This window comes from Cyprinodon tularosa, unplaced genomic scaffold (assembly GCF_016077235.1).
Source record: "Cyprinodon tularosa strain WSP-4 unplaced genomic scaffold, ASM1607723v1 ctg283, whole genome shotgun sequence".
In the NCBI taxonomy this organism is placed as follows: domain Eukaryota; kingdom Metazoa; phylum Chordata; class Actinopteri; order Cyprinodontiformes; family Cyprinodontidae; genus Cyprinodon; species Cyprinodon tularosa.
The window spans coordinates 865,595-881,126 of NW_024038989.1; the positions used below are offsets into that span (position 1 = coordinate 865,595).

Genomic DNA, 15,532 nt, shown 5'->3' on the forward strand with positions numbered 1-15,532 from the left:
CCATCATTTTGGAGGATAAAATGTAATATGTACCTGTATAGATGAAGATGTGGGATTTGTTTTAACAAGAGAACAAAAACAAAGCATCTAAGCTGAGTTTAAAAAATTTAAGTTTAGAAAGCGTGTCAACCAACAACTTCAACAGTGAATGCGATAGTTTATTACATATTAAAAGCTTGAGGAGGTGCTATGGATTATATTTAAATTTCGCTTTAGATTCAGGATAACCTTCACCCTTTGACAAGCTTTAAATTGCTTCTCCCAAACAATAAAAATATAACATAATTGGATTTTCTGACCCTACCAAAAGTAGCAAAATGTTTTAAAGCCTCTTGTTAAAACCAATGTGTGTTGATTTTGCCATTTTGACAGTTTTTACACAATAAAAAAATAAAATAAATAAATAAATAGCGCTCACCAAGATAGTTCTTTGCAAGAATGTCCACACTGGAGAGAAACCCAAACTTTTTTTCCCCCTATCATCTGATCATAGAGAGGCAAGTCTAAGATATACGACACTCTAAAGACCTTAAAACTTCTTCTGAAGGTCAAATAAAATCTATTAAGCACTAATGTAACTTTTCAAAGACATGATGTAATCTTTGTAATTTCCCAACACGGCCTCAAACAACTGTTTTTGGTAGATACGCTTAAGAAAGCTCTCATCTGAATAAGCAAGATACAGTATTTGCTTCCAAGCTAATTTTTTCTCATGATAAAACATAAAATACTTTAGAATGAAGTTCTTAGTGGCACCAAGGGACATTCAAACAATTTACATGTTATAATTTTCAAACTTCCCTCAAGGTTCTACTTGTGTATTTACTGTGACCAAATCAGTTGCACATCTAAGTATTTCCTGGCTTCTGCATGATTGACACTTAAGTACAGTGCAACAAGGTGAAATAAGTGAAAGAAGTGACAACACCATAAAATGGCTCAACAGAGGTTGCATGTTAAGTGTTTCAATATAAATGGAAGTTGTTGCAATGGAAGCAGAGAGACATGGAGAAACAGTGTGAACTTCAGATTACATTGTACTGATGGAACATACTCTGTCAGGCGGACATACAGGTAGCCCACACAGAGAGCTGTCTGTTAGAGCACCACATACTGTACACATTGGCCTGATGTTTAAAGATTCAAAATTAGCAGCACCAAATTGCAAGTGCAATTCTTTTTTTTTTTTTTCCTTGCGCAATATGTGACTGTTCTGCAGATGATTGCTCGCACAAATGTTACGAAGCACAAACTGATTTGGTTCTGAGAATATTGTGTATAATAGTGGCAGTTTGAAAGTGGCAGAAGAGATGAGATTCTGAGATTTTATATAGTAGAAGGTAATCAGGATTTGAATTATAAAAAAAAAAAAAAAAAAAATCATGTTTCAGACAAGAAGAAAATAATGTTAAACATGAGTAAATGTCTGTCTGTTGATTGAGCCCATCTACCATTCCACCCAGGTAAAAGGTAGTCAGATTTACAGAAGAATTGTGCCCTAAAGAGTTGGATTGACCTCTATCAACTTCCCTGAACAGCCACCTCCTGCAGTGTCCTGCAAAATAAGGTAGGCCAAATATCACTCACTCACCCATGCTCGTTATGCTCAGTGGCATGTGAGGGTGATAGCGAAAGGATCACCATGTCTGTTGGTTAGGGGTGTAAATCACATCCATCATGGCGATTCAATTCAGCATTGATTTCCTGACCAAACGATTCGATTATTTTTAATACTCAAGAATACAATACAATTCGATTTGATTAATTGGTTCCTTTTTTTTTACCTTACAAGCTAGACAATGTTTCAAAGTTGAAATAAATCAATGAAAGCTGTAATATTGTTATGCATTTTATTTGAGAAACAACAGAAGTAGAAAAGTTGTACTCCACCTAGGCCTATTAAAACCTCATTCTCTGAAAAATAATAATGCCCCTGCGTTATAGATTCTGAAAGGCTTTGTATCAAAAAATACTGCACAAAAATCAGTGCAATCAGTGCAATGCAATATCTCTGCTCCAGAGAGTCGATGTCCCCGCCCCCTCTGCAGACACTCCGCACCTCTCCCAAATTGTAGCTGACTGCAGAAAGTGCAGCAGACAGGTGGGCGGCTTGTTTTGTTTTTATGACAGAAATTGCGGAAAACAACTCGTCAAGTTTGACCAGCTAGAAGATTGAGGTGCGCGAGAACGCTGGGAGAAGCAGACCACACTCCAATATTGGGCATAAATCAAAAATGTCTGTGTCAAGCTCACTGCAACACACTGCTGCAAGAGTATAACCAGGAAGCGAGGTGGGAGGGCAAAATAGGTTTAATGCCACCGCAGCATGGGAGTCAGAATTACACCTAGGAGCAAATGGATAAAAATAGACTGGAGGGGAAAAAAAAAAAACAAAAACAAAAAAACAAATTGATACTCTTGCGGACATGTCGATGCATCGGATTGTCGGCTGTTGGATAAATGGATCAATACATAACGATTATAATTTACACCCCTACTGTTGGTTCTAGGCCAGCTTCTGGATGGCACTCAAGAGTGTAGCATGGTCTTGACCTCCGTTCAGTGCCAGGTGTTTCTTGGTTTTCCTCTGCGCTTTCTACCACATGTCCAGTGAAGGGCTGTTTGAGTGATATTGTCCTGATCTCCTGTTCATCTTCTTCGCATTACCATGGTCTCCATGCTGTCTTGATTGCATCGGGCAAGTAGTTGTTGTTTTGCTGGCTATGGTGCTAGGACAAAAAACATTGCAGCATTCTCCTGAGGTTCTTCGTTTGAAATACAGACAGCCTGGTGATATCACTCTATTATCCTCCAGCAGTTAGATCCATATAACAAGGTGGACAGTACACAGCTTTGATAGATCCTCAATTTGGTCATGGTGATGTACTGGGAAGACCTCCAGTCGTTGTTGAGCATTTTGAATGAGTTTCTGGCCTTGCTGAGGCGGTTATTAATAGCTCTCCCTGCTCCTTCATCGCCTTACAATACTTTCGAGGTAAGTTAATTCTTCAGTTGTTGGAGTAGCCAGTAGTCAGTAGCCCCCTAAAGAACACGACTAAGGCTACGTTCACACTGCAGGCCTTAATGCTCAATTCCGATTTTTTTGTGAAATCAGATTTTTTTGCGTGTCCGTTCACACTTCCAAGTATATGCGACTTGTATGTGATCTACTGTGTGAACTGAAAGCGCTCAACCGAAGTGTCCCGCATGCGCACTCGAGGACGCGATGACGTCACATGTAGCAAGCGTCCTCAGTGTTTGCGGAAGTAAACATGACTCGTAATACCGCAGTGTATACTTTAAGTTCTTCTCCAACAGGAGCAGGCACATTACGAACGAAATCTTTTTAAGAAGATCAAAAAGAAAGAGAGCCAGGTTCCGGTAAGACCCTTCGAGTTTGATCTGAATCGAGCTATCTTTCCAAATATGAATTAAGTCAGCAACCTCACTTTCTCTCCATTGACTGCTCTCTGTGTTATCTTCCGCAATGGTTGTTAGTTTTTCCCGCCTCCGCTTAGTAGGACGCAGATTAGTAACATTTAGTAACATTTGTCAAGTATCAATGACGTGTAGGTCGGATGAATGCGACCTGGCCGTACAGACACAGGTCGCATTTGAAAAGATCAGATACGTATCGGATTCAGGAACACATATCCAAGTGGCCTGGGTCGCATTTGAAAAAATCCGATCTGTGTTGTTCAGACTGTCATAAAAAGATCTGATACAGGTCACATATGGGCAAAAAAATCGGAATTGGGTCACTTCAGGCTGCAGTGTAAACGTAGCCTAAGAGATACTCAGTTTCAGGCACATGGATGGATAATTGATGGATATTTTTAGGATAGCTGTTAATATTCTATTAAGTTTTGAGGTTTTTTATATACACTTCAATTCAATTCAGTTTATCTATATAGTGCCAATTCACAACATGTCATCTCAAGGCATTTTACAGTTCACCAGATCATACAGTCAAATTGCTGATGAAGGTTCTCAGTCATCCAGGTCATAGTCATTCCGTAAAAGTTTAAAAAACAATCCACTGGACTTGGTTTCCAAGGTTTGAAGACGTCCACCACCTCTCTTCAGCCAGGTGAACAATCCCTCCTTTTACGACCGACCCTTCACAATCATAGACAGGTTTCAGGTATTACAGGAGACAATCACACCTTTAACAACAATCCCCCCCTTTAACGACCGACCTACAGAATCATAGACAGGTTTCAGATATTACAGGCTAACAATGGAACCAAACGACCTGCTCGTCAGTTTCAATTTGCATGTTCCCAAGCAATACAAGGCCTTGTCTATATAAAGCCTCAAACTTACTGCAGATCCAGACATTTGAATTGAGAAAGCTTCCTGGAGGGGAAGCGAAATGTCTTCAAACCTTGGAAACCAAGTCCAGTGGATTGTTTTTTAAACTTTTACGGAATACAGTCAAATTGATTCAAAGTTTTCTAAGGACAACCAGTTGATTGGATTGACTCATTGACTCAAATGCAATCCTTCACACTAAGCATGTTTGTAGCGACAGTGGAGAGGAAAAACTCCCCTTTAACAGGAAAAAACCTCCAGCAGAACCAGGCTCAGTGTGAGCGGCCATCTGCCGAGGCAGACTGGGGTTAAAGGAGACAGAAGCAGAGATACAAAAAGCAACTGTAAAAGGCGGCCCCGTCCAGGAAACACACAGCCAGACAGATGAGCTCTGAGCCAGCTCCCGTGTCAGAGGATAAAGAGAGCACATCCAGCTCGTCACAGTCAGAGAAATAGGACTACACTGGAAAACAGGCCAAGCTCCAACATCTATAAACAAAGGTGTTGATGCCAGCAGCACAGCTGATATTTATATCCAGGATGGTGTCAAAGCCAAACAGGAACAGACGAGGCAAAGCTACTATGAGAAACAGCAGAGAACATAACATTTGAGATTGAACTTACATATTCTGCAGAGTGGGAGAATAGAGATAGTATGAAGCAGAATGATGAAATAGGAGTGCCTATGTCCTCCAGAAGCCTAAGCCTATAGCAGCATAACTATAGAGATAGCTCAGGATAACCTGCGCCACTCTAACTATAAGCTGATCGTGCTGATGAAGATTCCCCAGTCATCCAGGTCATAGTCATTCCGTAAGAGTTCAAAAAAATCCAATGGACTTGGTTTCCAAGATTTAAAGATTTTTCGCCACCTCTCCAGGAAGCTTTCTCAATTCAAATATCTGGATCCGCAGTGAGTTTTGAGTCTTTATATAGACAAGGCCTTGTGTTGCTTGGAAACTGATAAGTGGGTCATTTGGTTCCATTGTTAGCCTGTAATATCTGAAACCTGTCTATGATTCTGACCGACCTTCAGAATCAAGGGGAATAAACTGAGCAGTGCTGCACCCTGCAGAGGAGAGAGAAAGTGAAACAGATTATTTAAAATTTAGAACTGCACTATCTCATAATGATCTGCTTAAGTGAAACCTTTCGGGGGAGAAGACCTCTTTCAAAGTAATTCTGAAGGTTATTAAAAAGTGGTCAGAGAGGAAATATTTTTTTCCTGTATGCCATATGTCAGCACCAGATCCAAAGTATGAAGATGTGAATGTGTGGGACTATTCACATTTTGAACAAAGCCAATATAAGATGGCATTAAAGGCTGCTCTAAAGCTATCACCTTCAATATGATTAAAAAAATAATAAAGGTTAGAAGTGTCTTGTTTTGTTTCAATTGTTTAAGGATTGTCCTCCATCCAGGCTGCCCAGTGGTGAAGTGGGAAGCGCTGTTGCCTTACAGCAAAAAGGTTTTGGGTTCGATACCTTGCCCTGAGTCTTTCTGCATGGAGTTCGCATGTTCTCCCTGTGCATGTGTGGATTCTCTCCAGGTACTCCGGTTTCCTCCCATAGTCCAAAAACATGATTTTTGAGTTAATTGGCTTCTCTAAATTGTCAGTAGGAGTAATAGCATGGTTGTGTGTCTCTGTGTTGCCCTCTGTGTCACAGACTGGTGACACTGGATTGCTGATAGCGCGAAGTACTTCCCGCTCCCACAGAGACCCACCATTAAAATTCCTACATGTGTATCATGAGTTAATCATTCACATTGTGTCTAACATTAGAAAAATAGAAAGTAGAGTAGATAGAAAGTAATTCACTGTGAAATTTCAATATAGTAATTTCTTATTAAGTGGCTGACGCTATCGTTTTTGTAGTGTTTGTTGTATTTCTCATTTGAAAAAGTCTTGTACTGAAAAACATTGCATGTTATTTTGATGGACAAAAAAGCAACTTAAACTTTTTAAAGGCTAACGCACAGACAGAGCATAAAAGTATATGGGATCATGCATGCACAATTTGCAAATAGGCAAATACTATAACATTCACAGACATGTACTTGTAATTTAGTCTTGATATGAAACCTTGAAATTATATGCAATATGTAATTACATGTATATTACATGTACATCATCAATTTAGCACTTTGACACACCTTTATTATTGTGTTCCCTTGACACATTTCTTTTGTTGCAATGTATTTGTATAATATGTCATGTTACATGATTTATAGACTTCTTTGATTTCACAATTACTATGCAATGTGATATGCCTATTATCATAAATTACAGTAATCTACTCATGCTATGAAACAGCAGGTGTGTGTCAAAGTGATGAATTTATCTTTATTTTAAAAGTCTCAAGCCCCCTTGAAAATGATAATGCGCACATAATGTTTAAATGCGAACGGTCTAACTATGGTGTGCCAGTATGGCAGCCGGTGGCTTCACTCCACCCCGTACTACCAACAGGCTGTCAAGAATCCAGGGAATAAATAGAGATCAGTGACCGAGACCCTGACATGGACTAAGCGGGAGAAAAATCGATGGATGAATTTCCTCCAGCCCACTGCACCACTTTGCACCCACCTCATTAGACTTTTTTTGTTCTCCGTTGATAGCATTCTACTATTCTTTTCTAAAATTAACAAATATGTCTTTACACATGCACAGAATTTCTCTCAGTGTACCAATGCCTCGTTTTCCTTCTGAGGATCAGGACCATCGTTAATTCTTTGGATATGCTCTGTGCTGTTAAACAAGTTTAGACGCATTTTAAGACCTGCAAACCTTTTGAAGATCAGGCCTTATTTTGTTTAAGAAGCTTTTCAAGAAATTAAATTCCCTTGAGAGAAAATATTGCCCACTGTGAGAAATTTACAAGTAAATTGTAAGCTATTGCATTCTTTTTTTTTTTTTTTTTACTTGAAATGTGAAGTCCTAAAAAAAAAAATGTAGCTAATGCAGGTACTGTAACATGACAGAAATGAATGCATTTTTGTAATGCATTATTTTTATTGAGAAGAACATGTCTGCACAATATTCTTCATTCTATTTAACAACCCTACCAGGTGTTCTCTCCCCAAGGCTATGAAATCTGGCAATCAACAAGCTAGGTGCCACAAAGGCTGCCCCTCTCCTCTGCTTCTGGCTCAAAAGGGGTGAAAAAGGAGGTTTCTATAGCCGAAATTATAATACTGACAAAATAATATGCCCCTCAGTAATAAACTCACAATAATGCAAATTTTATTTACAATGAATTGATAAGTTTTATTTGTTTTTAGAAGCATTTCTCAAAGCTACCCCGCCTCTCTACATAAATTGCTTCAGTCCTCTGTTACTCCACTGTCAGAATGCAGCAGAGCAGACAACATTTGTGGAGGTGGAGACAGACTTTCCTCCCAGTATCTGCATATTTCTGAAGAAATATACACAGGATTTGGATTTATAAATTTTACTCCTGTGTTTGTTGATTAATCATTGCAGGCAGATGTTTAGCAAAATGCTTTGCTAAAAACTTCATGCAAGTGAAGTTTTCATAAGTCAAGAAACACCTGTAAGCCCCCCGCAACACCTTTACAAAAAATACTGTCTCAGGAAAATGTGAGCAGGTGTGTTTTATTAATCGATTATGATGATGAAAAATCCATTAAGTAAAAAGCCATTCTAAAATAAGAAAAAGCCTGTAGTGTGTGTTACATTTTTTTCATCAAAACCATAAGCTTTTGCCAGAAATGAATCATTTGGTAAGAAGTTTCTTCTTCTTTGCTATAGAAACAGAACATGTCTGGTTTGCATATCTAGAGTGACTGCTCTATCAAATCAGAGAAACATTTAGAGTTTTGGGGAATCAGACTATCGAATAGCAACAAACATTTAGCGACACACATGTTTTTTTCTCACCACAAATCTTTTGCCATCACCTATGAGTCTTCTGTTGTAGAGATTGGTTCATAGAGCAAGAGAAAGGTCCAAGGTCACCCACTTTCTCCTAGGGCCACCATCTCACCATGAGGTGTTTCTGAAGTCGGCAGATTTCATGACATCTCCTTGCCATCATTGCCTCATTTAATTTCAACATGCCTCTCTCTAAAAATCTTCAATAGGCTAGTCAGTTTGATTTCCCTCCTCCCTCTCTCCCATAGCTGATCAGGATAGCTCTTCAGGCTTGAGATTCAAAGCCATTCACATCCTGACCTTCCCGGATGTCCAAGCAGCCTACTATCAGCCAATTTTTGTTTTTGTTTTAGGAGAAACAGTAGAGCTAAACGATTTTGTCAAAGAAAAAAAAAAAAACAAAAAAAAAAAACAGGTCAACCTAACGACAAGCATGTAAATGCTTCCCTCCATGGTTCACTTCAGTTTTTTCATAACCTTGACACCTTGTTTGTCCAGAATCTATTGTTGCAGGAATTTACTTTAACCTTTATTTTGAGAAGCGCTTATTTCTACAGAACATGTATGCATAGATCTGCGTGCTATCTGGAAGTTACTCTCCTTTTTCATGGCAACAAACCCACTTTAAAGGGTTTGTAAAAGGGATCTGCTATTTTATATCTGTGTTTAAATGGAACTAATCACCCACCCTAACTTACTGCATGTGTCAAAATCAAGGCTTGCAAAAAAACTGAGGATTTTGGCCTTCTAAACCATTTAATCCAAACAGCTTCAACCAGCCATTTAAAACACTTATAAATAATGATGCAACTTTCATTAAAATGATTCCTGTCTTTCCTGAATGTACTGTAGAGTTGAACTGGAGACTTAGTTTTCTCTCATTAAAACTGCACAACCGACCTGTATTTTTCTAGTTTTTAGAAGAAAAAAAAAATCATAGGTGCAGTTTGGGTTAAATTACTATTGTTGATACAACATATTTAATCTTATTGCATAATCATCAGGAGAAATTTGGTAAAAGTCTAATTAGGATCAGGCCTGGGACCTTCTTCCTGTTGGATGATGGTGTTGCAGACTCAGTCTGAATTCACCATAATTTCCAGACAAACATAAATGAGTCGTGTCTATCAAAATCTAAATTATAGTTGAAGGTTACAATTTCCAAATTAATGACTCTTTTAAACAGGAAATAAGGGTTAATACAGGGTTGGATTCAAGGAATTCAAATCATTTTAAACGCCGCAGTTCCCACTAAATCATGAATCCATTTCGACTAGTCTTTAGATACAGAGATTCTCATCAACCCAAGCCAATCCCTGCTCCATCTGTTCTCCCATCCGTCATCAAAGTGCATTCTGTCCTACTCTCCCTTTCCTTCACAACTCATCCTCTTATAAACTGCTCTCCATTCCAGGTCTCAGACCCTCGATAGCAAAGCATGAGTTACCCAGGCATTTTATAATATTACCATCTGCGACATTTCATTAAAACTTCCTGTACTCATTCTCATGCATTATTTTCCTTAGCTGCAGCTTTTGTTTTTTAAATCCTCAGCAACAGCCGCTCCAGAAAGTGAATTCCAAACAGTCCTAACTCCTCCCTTCTTAGCCACCTCTTTTTCAGATATGCATCAAGTCCCAGTTCCTTCTTTTTCAAATCTCGTGATCATGCTACTGCATAACTCGCTTATATCAAAAGTGATATTATATATTACATATTCCTTTAAAAGAACTTCCGTTTTTTCCACTGATATTCTTACCTCTTGTTTTCGCCTTATACATATCCACATTTATTTACTCAAACATAACATGCTTAATTCATAAGATCTTTATTTTCTATGCCTATATCTTCCTTTGTTTCCACTGTATATCTCCCATGTCAATAAAACTCTAATTGTCATTTGTTCTCTAGGAGTTCTTCCACTTTGAAATGTTTCCCAAATGTGCATTTCTCTTTTAAAAGGTTTTGATAAATGCACACCATTACCAAGAAATAAAATAGGGAATTATTCTTTATTGTGCATTTTGTATGCCACAATTTGTTTGCCTATAAAACCCTTTATAGAGCCAACATGCTGTATTTATAACACCTGCAATATACTGTATATAACAACCAACAAAGGTTGTTCATTTTAACAGTTTATTTAATATTCCCTTATTTATTTGAAATATTAGGAATTAAATGTGTCACAAATCAAAACAGTAAGGAGAAGATGAGAAAGAAAAAAATATGTACGTCGAAGGCAGCAAAAGATTGCCCATTGAAGCCACATGTCCTTTAGTCAAAACTCTGTTTGACCTGACATCCTTTTTTAGTCTTCAACCATATAATGTGTGGATTACTCCGTATTTCCTGCTCTCATTCTCAAACACCAACCCTCTATAGAACAACGGCTATGCCCTTTGCACCTGTTCAGAAATTCTCTGGTGCTTTTCAGTGTAACGTAAAAGTTACATCTGAATTCCCTTTAAGGTCCCAGAGGTCCTATAGATAAGAGATCCAAAGCAAACCTAACCAAGAGGGGATAGATGAAGGTAAAATGTCACCGAAAAGTCGACACTGCATTTTTTTTTTCTTGTTATCTACATTCATGAGTATAGTGCCAACTGTTGCTCCACCGTCATAATGGTTCAGCAACTAACCCACTTTTAAATCTGTCTGCTAAATCTGTTCTTGTTTTTATTCTAATGCCCTCATTACATTGTCTGCACAACACAAAACTGGAGTATGGACATATATACTTGATAAAGTATATTTACTACCCAGAAATTATTATTCTTGTATTGAAAAATTTTTTTACTAGTAAGTATTTATGGAAAAAATATATATATACATTTGTGTTTGACATTTTTACTTTCGAATTAAACCAAAACATTTAGAGATGTTCTGCACAATCTGAACCCTTTTAACTATACATTAGGGTTAGCAAACTAATTTTTATATCAAGCCAGTTCATCAAGTCTTTAACGCAGCCAGTTGCAGCTATAGGCACATGTGGGGATTTTAAAGTGACTCTTTAAACCACACTTTTCCTTTGTGACAACATGAACATTTTAAAAAGAAATCAGTTAATATATCTGGAAGAGAACTCTGAAGTCTGCTTCATCCTTGGCTACAATCCCAAAAGGTGCAAAGGTGCAACTTTGTTCCGCTTGATTTACGCATGGCAATGTCCAGCTATGACCATTGGACAGGCAGATGGGTTCTGTGTTTTGGTTCAAAATTCCCAAAAGAACAAAAAAAAAAAAGACCACATGAAGATGCTGACTGAAGCTGGTAAGAAAGTGATATTATCTAGACTGATTTTGCTGAAAAGTGGGCTAAAAGGCAACTAAGAGAGGAAACAACACAAAAAACTGAATTACCAGAACTAGAATAGAGGTTTGTGGCAGCAGCATGCTCTGGTGTTCAGAAAGGACTGATGAAATTCACAAAATGAAAGGAATAAAGATTAAAAAGCAAAATGTGGAAATTTTAAAACAACCCCTCAGGACATCAGTCACAATAGCACCAAACAGTGCCAGAGATCGGTGACCTCCTTTTGGCCATCCAGTGAACCATCACTGGATGGCCATGCTACAACTGTCCACAATGGAGTCAGATAGAGGCAGCATTTTGAAAGTAATGTGGACGACCTCTCAAAAAAGTCAGATTTCAGGAGTTAAAATTTGGCATTAAATGCTACAGCATGAACATGGCCACACTGACATGCAATTGTTGTGCTTATAAGAACTGGCTGCCATTCAGTGGTCAGATTGTACTAGAACTTATCTTGTTCCTCAAAGTTAAACTGTCCTCTGGATTTTAACTGAACTGTCCTCTAAGCCCTAATCTCTCTTTACATTGCAATCAGTCTCTTCTGTGTTTCTTTAAGCCCAACCTTCTTTTTCTCATCATTCAGTCCATCTGTTGCTGTTTCTATGGATTACAAATTAAAAAAATTATTTTTTTTCTTCCTCTGGAAGGCTTAAGTTAAAGTTTGCATTGTATGACTACTGCTGTTATATTTACTCTCATTTCTGCTTTGGAAAATCCTGCATTACCATGTTAAATAAAGGACCCATCACTTTCACTACATATTATAGCAGTAAAACAAAACAAAAACACTATTATGATTACATTAGAGCTGATATTTTGCTTGTTCCTATATTATGCTTATTTAAGTTCATAGGACTAAATCATTCAATTGTCATTACCTCTGCCAATAAGGTTATATCTGTATGTTGGATAGTCTGTCTGTGTACAGGATAATTTGAAAAGTTATGAACAGATTTTAATGACATTTTTACCAGGTGTGTCTCATGCCATGGAACAATCCATTTAATTTTCAGTGATGATCCAGATCATAATCTAGATGCAGGATCTTTAACATTGTGAGATTGTGATTTATGGAGGGAAACAGTTAGCAGCTTAAACATTGGACTCCAAAAGTCATGATGAAGATGTGCACGTTTTAGCTATAGGTATAGTTCACAATCCGAAGCAAAATGTGCTGCTTTTCAGAGGTCTGCAAAGTCATTTATGTTATATGTATGTTTTCATCATATGCAGTATATGCAGGAATTCAATTCAATTTATTTATACTGCTCCTAATTGTCCGCAAATGTTATCTCAAGGCATTTTGGAGAGACAATTTGATATTCGCTTGCATTTTGTCTTTGACTCTACAGCAATCTCTGGCACTGAGCATGTTTGTGGTGACAATGGAGAGGAAAACCTTTTAAACCGTAAGAAACCTCTAGCAGAACCAGGCTCAGTGTGAGCGGCCATCCTCTGAGTCCGACTGGTGGTACAAGGAAACCAAAGTACTCATCTATAAATACTTTCTATACTGGAAAAGGTAATTAAACTAGCCCCACTGGTGAGTCTCTCTAGGATAGAAAAAATTAAGTCTGAGCCAGCTTTCATTTCAAACAGATGAAGGAGACCACATATATTTAGTTACAGAAAAAACTAAGCAAATAGATACGTCTAGGAGAGAAACAGGACTAAACACTTCTAGATTGTGAAGGTCTGCTCCTTATTTAGGTTGATCCTTTTTTTTACCATTTAAATTAATTGACATGATTCCCTACTCCTACATCAAGCCCTCCTACACACTGGACGTAGGATACCAATTCAATTATAAAATGCAGAGTTAAGGACACGGTCCTATTCATCATTGTTCTTCTTAAACAGATATAATGCTACTTTTACCATATCTTCCGCTGTTTTAGAATATTTTGAGCCTCTGTCTATTTCTTAGTTTCCAAAAGAATAGCTCACCCCTGAGGCCTTCAAACCATTCAAGTAACAGTTTCTATTTTCCAAATAGTTTATAGAGATCTTCAGCACAGTTCCTCCATGTAGTCATTTTATTTTTAACACTTCTCTTCTTGTGGATTTGGAACTTGGTTGGAATAGGACATTTGCATCTTGTGAAGGCTGCAAGTTCCCTGCTTCGAATCCCCCCCAGCTGGATCGCTGAACAAGACTTACATCTGTTTAAGAAGAACAATGATGAACAGGGCAGTTCAACAGCAGCCCACTACTACTAAGAGAGACGAGTTAAATGTCCTAAGTTAATGTCCCAAAGATTATTCTGAAAATAATTGTTTTACAATTTGTCCCAAAAAATAGAAATGTTTGAATTCATAAGGGGAAAAAATGTGAAAAGGTATAAGAAAATAATTATTTGCATGAACACTGGAAATGGATGGGAGCTGCAGACAATACCACTTTTCTCTCATCTAAAGTTATTGTTCTATGCTCAAACTGCATCTCTATGATGAACCACATCAATAAGAAAAGCTATGGCAAATCAAGGCTGAGGTGGTAACAGTGTAACAGTAACAGCTAACAGTAACAGCTAACAGTAAGCTAGCAAACATGCAGCCGTGGATTAAACAAATGATACTTGTGTTTTTATGCCTGACCTCATCAGATTACTGCTACTGTCACAAATTGCTACATAGAGTGTTTTTAAGACATGACATATAGATGTCCAGCTGTCATCTGATTAACTGAAAGCAGTGTATGTCTGACAAGGGCTTATATCAGAATGTCAGTCCAGCAATGAAAAAACCCAGCGTATGAACTCAGAAGTGACCCATTTTTCCATATTATTGTCCTACCTGTCCAAAGACTGAAGCAACAATTGGGTGCAGCTTTCTCTTGTCTCCTTCTGGCAGCCACAGATCATCATGGTCTCCATCAGGGGAGGAAAGACTTAGGGTCTTGGCTTTGGGCTTGGGGGGCCTCTTTATGCTCGCTGAACTCCATCGTCTGAAGGATTCAATCTTCTTTTTAATGGAACCCTAGAGAATAGTGCCAATGGTGTCAACCAGTGCCGCATTAGAGTCTCTAATAAAAACACTGTTGTCAACCAAACTGAACAAAAGTCACTTATAAAAAAAAAAAAGAAAGTAAACATAAAATGATCAACTTGTGTACAAAAAAAAAAAAAGAGAATCTCACATTACACACAAAGTTAATTTTGCATCTGCATCACTGGCATAACTTTGCACGCTGCAGTCATATACTGAAATCATAACCACTGACCTTCTTTATCAACTTCCCCTCCTGTACATCCATAGACTGTTCTCCTTTGATCTCAGTCATTTTTGCAGTCCAGCTGACCCACAGAGACACTTTATTTTTTTTTCTCCCTGTGCCTCGATTTCTCGTTCCCTATTCTTTATCTGTCACTACAGCATCTGACACCAAAGCATAATCTGAGGTATTTCCTCTGCTGTTTTTGCCCCTCCTCTCACCCCTCACTCTGCATGTTTTACCCCTCCTCTTTTATTTACATCGGTCTCTCACTTTATCTGTTTGACCCTGATTTTATTTATTCTTTAGTTTATGCACATATTTTGAAGCATATAAGAAATATAAGAAAATACATCTAAATAGTCAGAGTTTTCTCTATTTAGCAGAGGTGTATCAGTGGTACTCTTTATGTTATGTCTGATATGAGCCTGACACTATTTTTTCCATCCATGTATGTGACATCTCTGTTAATCCTGTGTTTATTTCCTCACTCACCCCTCTGCTCTCATACTGATGTTGGCTTATCTTCAATCCCTTGGCTTTATAAAGCTTCCCATTGTTCACTGGATTTCTTTTGTAAAATGGTGCTTCAGATCTAAGCAATAAAACTTACAAACTAAAGAAATGTTTCACTAAAAGACCCTTTTAAAAGACCATTTTACAGGGTCTATGATTTAATTAATGCATCCGTCAGTGGGAAAATATATTCCCAGCGCATAAATATGTTACGGGAAAGACTAAAAAGTCTAAAAAGGATGTAGCACTTTTAATTTATTCTAACATACTTGAGA

At 37.9% G+C, this 15,532-nt stretch overlaps 1 protein-coding gene across 1 annotated transcript in view; it reads right to left on the reverse strand.

Moving 5' to 3' along the window:
• cabp2a (calcium binding protein 2a) overlaps window positions 1–14,924 on the reverse strand; it is a 33,048-nt gene extending 18,124 nt beyond the window's left edge. Inside the window, exons 1-2 of the mRNA XM_038290556.1 lie at window positions 14,751–14,924; window positions 14,324–14,506 (exon numbers count right to left, since the gene is read on the reverse strand). Coding sequence (XP_038146484.1) covers window positions 14,324–14,506; window positions 14,751–14,810 — 243 coding nt within the window. The 5' untranslated portion in view covers window positions 14,811–14,924. The remainder of the gene's footprint in view (window positions 1–14,323; window positions 14,507–14,750) is intronic.
• Window positions 14,925–15,532: the final 608 nt, after the last annotated feature.